Source organism: Candoia aspera, chromosome 4 (genome assembly GCF_035149785.1).
Source record: "Candoia aspera isolate rCanAsp1 chromosome 4, rCanAsp1.hap2, whole genome shotgun sequence".
NCBI classification, from domain to species: Eukaryota; Metazoa; Chordata; class Lepidosauria; order Squamata; family Boidae; genus Candoia; species Candoia aspera.
The window spans coordinates 85,131,936-85,142,377 of record NC_086156.1 but is presented as its reverse complement, the minus strand read 5'-3'; the positions used below and the strand labels follow the sequence as shown (position 1 = coordinate 85,142,377).

The following is a 10,442-nucleotide window of genomic DNA, read 5'->3' as shown; positions in this document are numbered from 1 at the left end:
TTTATAATTTGATATTAGATGACAGGGACCCATGAATGAAAACTTCACACAATGGAGGAAAATGACGTATTTTGTTTCGGGGGGGAGGGATGTATTTCTTTCACTCACATGCATTCTCTAAAGCAGTGTTTTTCGAACTTGGCAATTTTAAGATGTGTGGACTTCAGCTCCCAGAATTCCCCAGCCAGCATGGCAATTCTGGGAGTTGGAAGTCCCCACATCTTAAAGTTGCCAAGTTTGAAAAACACTGTTCTAAAGCCACAATAGTGGTTGCTTCTAGAGAAAATTATTCTAAGAGAAAGAGAAGGTGCATTTTCTGCTGCAAATCTCCATTCCCATCACACCCAGCAAACTTCCAACCAATGTACATATCTCGTATTCTTTGTTAAAGAATGCATCTTTAGTCTTCATTGGTACCGTCAGGACAGATTCATAATTTAAAACTGCATATTTCAGATGATCCATGATGGAGTTAAGATTGCAGCCACAAGTTAAATGGGTGCTGAGGACAGGGAGAGCACGTACTTCATCTGGGTGCCCCATACTGCACCCCTAAAAGACCATGTCTGCTTACAGAACCTGCTAGCTGAATCAAGGGCATGCCATGCCAGTCTAAACCTGGCAGGTCAGATTAACTCTTGATCAAGATGGCAATCGCTGTTTTTATTCCCTTCTCTGCCGAACCTCTTCTTACCTCTCCGCAAACCCTAGTGACCGTCGGCTAGTCTTGTGCATTGCTATTGAAATGTCTTGAGCCGTGGATCAGTTCGGAAACAGTTCATAACATGTCAGCAGCTAAATTTCTGAAGAGAGAAGTCAGTGTTATGGCAATCAGAAGAGGCTCCTTCAAGAGATGCAATCTGTGTTTACTTCAAGATTCTCCTTTTGTTTATGTGATCTGACTTAGAGGGTAAATGTGCAAGACGCTTGATTTCTTTTCCTCAGCAAAGCTGTGTTTTATGCTTGAATCTGACACAATGTTAACCTCTTTAGTTAAACAAGATAAGCAATTACCCAAACAAGTCCATTTTTCTGTGTATACCATAGGTTACCCCAAGCCAAGAAAACGGGATTGTGTAACTCCTCCTTATCCCAGTGCTTCAGACAATCATTTTCTAGCACCTTTTCTATTGTTTCATTAGAACATGTGCTTCAGAATGTTAGAATATGAATGGGTTCAGTTAAAAAAAAACTAGCTTATGATTTCATCTCATTTATTTTGGTGAGCACAGCAATCAGGTTGAGTACAGGTACAATTTGACAAACTCTGCCTATATCCAGAACAATAACAAAATTAAAGAGGCCAGGTTCTAAACATTACAAGTAAAAAGTATGGATACATGCAAGAAATGTAGAAAGGGGCACACGTACAGCAAATGAAGCAATAGAAAAGGTGCTAGAAAATGATTGTCTGGGTTCATTTTGGCCTGCACCAGAATATTGCCTTAAAGCAGTCTACCTGTCCCTGAAGTCTTTCAGATGTGTTGGGCATTATTATCCATCATCCCCAGCCATCATGGTCAATGTTAGATACTGAAGTCCAACCCACCACGATAGCGTTAGGGCAAATAAAAAGGTGCGAAGAGATCAGCAAAGCTGGAGACGCGCAGCGCAGCCCCTTCTCTCACCCGAATTCCTGGGTCCCTGCCAACGAACTGGCCTGCATGAGCCCGCCCACTTCTCCCGGCCCCTCCCACTCCCCGTCATTGGCTGGCCGCTTTCTTCGAAGGAATTTAAAAAGGAGAAATAATGTTCCTCAGTTTAGGAAGCCAGAGGATTGCCGGACGCACCTGCTCTCCCGCTGACATGCCGATCTTCCGGGCTGCGGCTTCTTTCGGCCTCCTCCTCTTCTCTCTCCAAATAAGCTTTCCCTCCGGGCGAGGCTGGCAAGTGCTTAAAAACGATGCCACGGAGCTCGTCCCAGGCTTCCCGGAGAAGGCTCTTGAGGCAGCGGCGGCGCCAGCGCGAGCGGCGTCTGCCCACAACGAGAGTGAAGCCATGAACAACCGAGCCCAGCAAGGGGAGAGGAATCCCCAGGTTTCCTTGGGAAGGATGGGTAAGACAATTCAAGGATCTCTCCCCCTGCCTCCCCTGCGCTCAGCTTATTGGTTTGGCATGATAAGAATTTCTGGAGATCAGCAAACTCCAAGGAGGCTGGTTCGGAGGAACAGGATGGGCCAACTAGTTCCAATATTGATCAGTGAATGGCCCTTCCTCCCTCCCTCCCTCCCTCCCTCCCTCCCCTCTCCATCACTTGCAGCTTGAGGTCCTATGCATTCAAACCAGGTGCTCTCTGCCGCCTCATTGAGCTACTTTGAAAGTAGTTCCAGAGGGAAAGCTCTCAACAGGTCCTACATAGCAATGTTTTCAGCCCTTCTCTCAGAAGCTCACAGAGGCACTTCCTTCTCCGAATTGTTTCCACAATGATCAGGTAGGCTCGACCTAGAGGTAATGACTAGCCCAAAAGCTGCAAGGTGATTTTCCCTGGCTGGGGGTGCACTTGAGCTTTCCCAGGTCCTAGTCCAACAATTGTAACTACTTGCTACCAAGATGACTGGTCCATCCTTAGGATGGCTATCAAGGAAGATGATGTTATCTGAAGCTCTTGTTGAATCCAGTGCTTTCCATTTAAGGTCCTTGCAATGTGCAATCCAGCTCATTGACTTCTGAGCATCACTGCAAAGTGCTGTCCATCTGGAAAGACTCTTATAAATAACATTGCTGCTATCTTATTTTTTCCTCCTGAGAGAACTCCGGGAGCAAAGGTTGTGCTTGCAAGGGGATCTCCCATCTGTACATCAGCTAGACTTAAACCAGATTAGCACAGTCGTGGTTGTAAGGATATGGCCTTCAGCTCATACCTTGGACCATGAGTGTCCATGTAACTTCCCATCCAAGTGTGAGCCAGATCCAGACCTGCTTTGCTTCAATACCTTTCTTGCCTTCAGCCTACTTCATGCCTTGTGTATAATTGGCAATGTTCTTTGTGATGGTTAAAGGGTTCTGTGTCTACAAATAAGCTTTCCAATTCAATCATCCAATCGAGTGCTTTCAGCCACTGCTTCTCTGTAAAGTCATTTTTATATCAAAGGCTTTGAGCAGCTTTTGGTTTGATCAGGTTTGTAAAACATACAGCCAACTTTTTGATATTGTAATAGCCCTGAACCCTGGTCCAGAACATTCAGTTTCATTACAAATGCCTCTCTTCCACTGATCATATTGTGGTCAAGGTTTAGACGTTCACATAAAGCAAAAGGAACATTATGTTTTCTGGCTGCCCACAAGGAGGGTTTTTTGGTGCCAGGAAACTTCCTTTTTCTCCTAGATATTTTTACAGTTACTTTTGATTCTGAAATGCAAGTATGTCATCAGGATAGCATGCATGTGCATAATCTCCAATTTTTTCCCTAATGAATGTAATTCATTGTGTTATTTTTTAATGTTCTAAATAACTTCTAATTTAGCTCAGAGAAGTCTTGTTCTCATACACTAGCTATCTGCCCTGGGATATTACACAGAATTGTGTTCACACAACATACTAAGCCCCCAAAGCTTAACAAATGAGTGGGTGAATGCTCACCAGGTGATGGATGTTACCTGAGGTTTCTGCCTTACTGGGTTATTCAAATCCCAAAGCACCTGCAATTTCTGGACTTTGTAACAAAGGCTTGTCAGGGGTGACTAAGTCCAGTTTGTATAACCCCAAACGTGGCTGGAGTAAATGGACACATTCATGTCATTTTCTTAGCAGCAATGTATTCATGGTTTTTCTGTGTCTTCTTTTGGGTGTTTTGTTTTTGTTTTTAATTTTCCAGTCTAGCACACAGCTCTGGGATTTCCTGCTGTCTCCCATCCAGTAACTAACTGGATCCAAACCTGCTTAGCTTTTTGAGATCTGCCACTTGTAAATGAATACCCTAGCCTGCCCCTTGGTAAGTTCTGGGGAATTGAAGTCATTTCCTCAACTATAATTATGGAAAATAGCAGCTGTTTGTCCCTATTTTTTTCTGATGAAGAGAAATGTCTCAGAAGCAAAGATGCACAGATGCCTTCTGTTTGAGAAGACTCCTTGCTTTTTGACCAAGTAGGTTGAAGCTTCCTAGATATCTGAGCCGTGGGGCTTGTAAGTAGTAATCAAACCTTCTGCTCATTCCAGGAAGGGTGGGTTGCCAACCTATCAGCAAAATATTGGGCATTACAGGGTGTGAAAAATGTCAAGGGGTGAAAATTAGTCGATTGCAGAGAAGGATATAATTAGGAGTGAAAGGGGATTAGTGGGTCCTTTTTCAAGGCGTACAGTGCTGAAACTAGTTGTCAGCCCTTCAAGGTAGTCCAAGCAAGAAGCACAAACCATGAGTACTAACACTACCTTTATTATAAGGTTACAATAACAGAATCTTGCAAGTCTGAAAGCACCTCTCCCTTCCTTTACTTTTACCTTTCAGAAAACTAGGGAGGGTCCCTTCTGAGACACTTTCTATATTCCTTTTCCTTCTGTGGGCTGAGATACCTTTTGCATGACAGTTGTCTAGTCTGCGGTTCTTCCTCCTGCCTCCCAAGATCATTCCCACATGCAATTACACCAGTGTGCTAGTTGTGTCTAAAACCTAGGCATGGTGTGCTTTGGAGAATTTTAAGGTAGTTTAGACTTTGGGAATTGTAAGCCCAGAACTACCAAAGGGAGAGGCTGGTAGGACACATAAATTCCTAATCCTGTCTCAAACACAAGAAGGTGGCTTTTGTGTAGAAAAGGAAACCATATCCTTTATTCCAAATCAGCCTGTTCTGTTCAGTTAGTCCTTATTTGTCTGCTCCACCTCGCCATTTCTCTCTGGGGTTATAAAACCCATCACTTGCCATCTCTGAGGTCAGTAGCAGAAGGTTGATCCAGACCAGTGTTTCTCAACCTTGGCAACTTTAGGATGTCATTCCCATGTTGGCTGGGGAATTCTAGGAGTTGAAGTCCAGATATCTTGAAGTCGCTAAGGTTGAGAAACACTGATCCAGAGAGTTCCCCTTCAGGAATTCCAGAGAATTTGTAGTACTCCAATAAATAGTTCTGCTTCCAATGGATTACCAATCATTGGGCAGCCATAAAGTGACTGAGTGCCCTGAATTACCTAAATTATGTTGCAAAAATAGAAGAAAGCTTGAGATAGCCCAGGAGTAGTTCTTTTCAGGAGTGAATTATCAGATCCAACCATTTCTTATACATAGCATAAATTCCCGGTATGGGAAAAGTACAGGGTGGGTTTTGTGTCAGAGATTTGCAGCAGGCTCCATTCGATAAATCTTGGATTCAAGTAAAATTAAGCAGAACCCCACAGATGTAACATGTGTCCAGTCATGGGCTATCAGAACTGCTTGGCTGGAAGTGCTGGGGAATGACCCACAGCCTTTTTGAATGCAAAGCACATGCTCCCTTTCAGGAGGTGCAATTTTATCATGCTAGAGTAAGGAATGCAGCACCTGCCAAAATTTTCTCCACTGCACAATAATTGTACATACGTAACCTTCCTGTTGTGTTGCATCAAGTGCCCTGTAAAGGCTGTAGGTTGTCTTCACTACATCCTTGACAGTGCAGTTATTCCCTGTTCTTCAATGTCCAAGCAGATTTCCAGAATAGTTAACAAATGAGTTTAAAGAAACTTTATGAAAGCAGACTTTGTCTTTAAAAACTACAGGACAGGGAAGAAATTGAACAGACCACTAATGTCTCATTTCAACCACATGACCCTTTCTCAATATCCCTTTCATAGCATTGGGAGAAATTCTGAGTTACATAATATAAGTGTATGAATTTAAATGTAAGTTTGGCCATAGGTGTCCATTTGTAACCATGATGATGTTAAAATAATGATGTGCACCCTAATGCAAGCTCTGGCCTTCCATACTTGGATCATGATGTCACATGTAAATATGTAAGGGGCAGTGCTTACACTGAAATGGTGCAACCCACATTTGGACACTTGTCCCCCAACTTCAAGGAGCCCTATGAGTTTGGGATATTCTATTACTATCTGTTTCAATTATTTAGAACCATTCATATCTTAAAAAGGGATATCCATTGCTAAGTTATGTAAGGTCTTATCAAAGTTTTGCCAAAAACTTGTGTTCAGACTGTGTTAATTATAATTGAAAATAGAAAAAAATAGATTATAAAAAGGGAAAACCAAAAGGGAGGAAGAATAAGGAAATGAAAAAGAAAGATATTCTGTGTTGACTACATGCCACCATTACTCAGTCTTTTGTCTATAGGCAACAGTACAAGACTGTTGTGAGCACTGTTGAGGTCACATATACACAGTTTGAACAGTCTAAAATAATGTGCAGTAATTCAGGAGGGGTCCCCCCCCTTAAATGCAACTAACTGCAACTTTGAAGATGCAATTAATAATGGAAATGTATCAGGAAGAAGAAAACAAAGTAACCATCTTCTCACACTCCCCACATTTCCAAAACTGCTCAAGCTGCTATTTACAAAACAAACAAAATGCAGTTATCATCATGTCTATTTTGGCTCTTAAAAATCCTGTGAAAATACTTACCATATTGATGTAAACAGGATATGTTAAGTAATACTCCTACTCCTACTGATAAAGAGGCTGAGCCTTGAAGCATTTACAATCTAAAACAGAAGAAACAACGAAGGGAAGGAAGATCAATAGAGGGATGATTTGCAGTGAAATATACGTACTTGGATTTAGTCATAGAAGGGATGAGAGAGGCCGCCTTATTGCCCTCTTTCACTCCTTGACTCGGTGGAGAGCCCCAGGCTGGACTAGATGGATGTCCAAAGGGCCTCTAGAATGTCTTCTGGAGTGGGGGGCTCTTTCAAGGCATAGCAGGCTGGCTTCTTTGGATCGTGTGCCAGTGTGCCCAGTCAATCAAAATAGCCAGTGGTGCTTGGCATCCCTGCATCTCCTTTTCCAATCTGTCTCTGATTAGCCTTCTACTTCCTGCTTTTGTCACAGGAGGAAGGCAAAGACTAGCCTTCCGGAAATGAGTTTGAGCAAATGTCTGGAATGTTTGCGATAGGGGAAGCACTCATTCTTCTTTTCTTCCACCATCTGAGTGTTTTCCTTTTATCAATGAATAAGTGGAGCTGGAAACAAAATGTTCTGGTGTACGAGGTTTCAGTTCAAGGTTCCAGACTGCCATTTGCCAGATGGAGTTATCAGAAAAACTCTGAAGAGGGTTTTCCAATGTTGCAGTAAACTCATCTCCTGAGAGATCCAGTATTAAACTGTCAAGGGCCCATCATGGATGTACTTGTATGTTGATCCTCTGACATGACTTCCCCACTTAGAATCTTCCCCATCACCTCACTCTTACCAAAACCTTCCTGTACCCTGAATGCTCTTGAACTTCAAGGAAACTAACACTGTCTTGATTCAAAACAGGGCTGGATGGTTTTGAATTTCAGTCTGCTGAGTAGTAGAGCTCTTTAGATATGTAACAGGACAACTCTATGCCTTGGCTGACTTCTGACCTTTGCTGGAACAACACCCACTTTCCTCCAATATTTTGGGGCCAGTTGGCACTTTGGAACTTTGAAAGCATATTACGGGCACTTTCAGAATATGATTGCCATGGTTGATATGGCCAAAAACAACAACAACAAAATGCTCATATACCAGAAGACAAACAAAACATTAGGCTGCAGCCAAGCAGCTATTTTATATTCTAAGAAAGCCTTTAGAGTACAGGTGCATCTGAGCAGCACTGTTGATAATGAAGGTTATGCCTGAGGTCAATGCTTTGCTTTGTAGTATTTCCCATTCATTTTTCTAATTAAAACCATCTTTTAAAAAAGAAATCAGATGGAGGAAGAGCCTAACAGGTGCAAAGGAACATATTGGTTGGCACATAGATTGACACATTGTCAAGTCTGGCACCGTGTTGGAGTCCAGACCCTAAGAGTTCTTTGACATTCTGTCAAGAGTGTTGCATTCCTATTTTGGACCTTGATGGAACAATGTTTACGTTTCTTGAGAGCTCTCCAAGGTCCTGCAAAAATCCAGTCACAAGACTGGGAAACCGTAAGTTATTTTCTAATCTGCTCCACTTTAAATTGCAGATAAATTCTAACCACTCACTAGCAACCTGAAGCATTAAAGCCCCTCCCAGCATCTAGATTTCTTTTTAAGTGCTAGAGTTATTTTATCTGCTTAATAAACAATCTGGGCGGTTGGATTGTCTCCCTCTTTGGTGTAAGAGGGCTCCAATAGGCTTCAGTACAATAAAATTATTTATTTTCCTTCCTCCATAGAACCTCTGGAGTTTAGCTGCCGTGAAGTACATTCCACCCGCTACGTCACCAGTGGCCCATGCCGCAGCATCAAGCCAATTAAGGAGCTGGTATGTTCTGGCCAGTGCCTGCCATCCCATCTCCTCCCCAATTCAATTGGCAAGGGGAAATGGTGGCGGCAACATGCCATGGATTACCGCTGCATCCCAGCACACAGCCGTTCCCAGCGGGTCCAGTTAGCCTGCCCCGGCGAGGATATTCGGACTATCAAGACCAGAACCATCACCTCTTGCAAATGCAAACGGTACACCCGTTACCACAATCGTTCTCAGCTCAAAGACTTCAGCAAGGAGACCACCCGGCCTCAGAAGAACAAAAAGCCTCGCCTCCCCAGGGCCAGGGGCAGTAAGGCCAACCAGCCGGAGCTGGAGAACTCCTACTAGATGAAGGCTGTTGATGAGACCCCAGCCCAGAAGAGTAGAGATTTTTGCCTCACCCACCCTCTCTTTTTGATGGCACTGGGATCAAAATGGGACCGAGCGAGGGGAGGGCCACGGCCATCACGGTTGCTGTCCCAACCAGAGGTTCAAAACTGATGTGGCCGAAAACTATCAGATTTGGATGAGAGCTCCAAGGGGGAGGGAAGAATTCAAATTGAGCAGGTGGTAGCAGTTCTCAGTCTGAATGAAGAGTGACTCAGATTAGTAGAGGGTTGCATGGTCCATAACATTGCAGGGAGAGGCAGGCTCTGTGCACTACTACTTTTTTCAAGACTTCTTTGTCCTTCCTTAATGGACAAAGGACTGGCATCTCTCCAGCAAAATGGCGAGGCATTCACGTAGAATAATGCAACCTTGCCAGCTCACTGTCTTAAAAACAGACTTCCCCAATCTTGTGCCTTCCATTCTGGGACTACATCTCCCAGAATTCCTTTTCTGAAGCTGCTGGGCTCATGGCATCTGCCAACTCCAGAGTAGAGAGGGCCATTTTAATACTTGGCTGCCCTGGCCCTTTGCTTCTTTCTGGGTTATCTATGATGGATGGTTGCCTGTTGTACTGCAGCATTGCCTGAACTATAAGCTTTGTTACTTAAAAATGAAACATGAAGCAGTTTAAAGTCACAACATAGTGTACACACAGTGCCGTATGTGCTGATTTGTACAGAGAGCTCACTTTGCTGAGGCATGTAGAAGAGGGAAGAAACAAAAAGACTGAGGGAGGAAAAAATACCTTGAAAAAAAATCACAGACACAGTCAAAGGGAGGGAAGTTTGCTAAGTAGCTCAAATGGAAAAATGTCTGGAAAGATTACCATCTTTAAATTTGCATCAACCATTGATGAAAGCAGAGAAGGTTGAAAGAAGCCATGGGAATTCTTCTTAAATGCTATGGGCTTACGCTCAGTACCATCTCTGTTAAAGCAAGGGTGGTGAGACCTCCAGATACTGCTGGACTAGAGTCTCATCATCCCTGGATCTAGAGCTGAGCGTGTGCAAGTTATAATGTGGGAAGCTTGTAACCACGACATTTGGGGGCCCCTAAATGGTTTGAAGCAGACTGTTGGGGTTTAATATGAGACAGAGCTCAGCTGTGGTGACCTCAGAAGTGAGCCTGGAGCATGCACAGAATATTTTCCCCTGAACACAGATCATAAGCAAAGAACCCTTATTCCTGGGTTAGACAATGAGAGGATGACTGTAAGGTTAGTAGACAGGCAGGCAGGCACGCCTGATCTCTGGCATTTCTCATTTAAAGCCATGAAACTATGGCCCCTTCTTCATGCACTCCTAAGTAAGCACACAGGAGAGTTGAAGGAGCATTTTGCCTGGCAGAGGATGGGGTAGGGGATGAGAAAAGCAACAGGGGAGAGTGAGTCTCACTAGAGCATTTAGGGCCACTTCATTCTTCCATGGACGTGGGAAGAAATGGTCATGGACTGAAGACAAGTTGTAAGTCAGGTCCAAGTGGGAAAACAGGTTTTAACAAAGGTTTTATTAAGCTTTAATTCTGGATGCTAATCCTGACTATATGCAATTTTCGAGACTGTAAAAACCCTCTGTACATTTATGGCTCAGTGGGGATTTGGATGCAGCCCCGTTCCAGTAATGGCCAGTGCACATCCTTCTCTTTCTGAATGCCTTACAGCTCATGCAGACAGAGATGTGATCAGCTCCCCTTGAAGTCTAACACAA

At 43.5% G+C, this 10,442-nt stretch overlaps 1 protein-coding gene across 1 annotated transcript; it reads left to right on the top strand.

Moving 5' to 3' along the window:
- Nucleotides 1–1,776: 1,776 nt before the first annotated feature.
- On the top strand, nt 1,777–10,195 carry SOST (sclerostin). Its single transcript, XM_063300865.1, has 2 exons — nt 1,777–2,056; nt 8,273–10,195. The coding sequence occupies exons 1-2, from the start codon at nt 1,807–1,809 to the stop codon at nt 8,692–8,694; spliced, it is 672 nt and encodes a 223-aa protein (XP_063156935.1). The 5' UTR covers nt 1,777–1,806; the 3' UTR covers nt 8,695–10,195.
- The last annotated feature ends 247 nt before the right edge of the window (nt 10,196–10,442 follow it).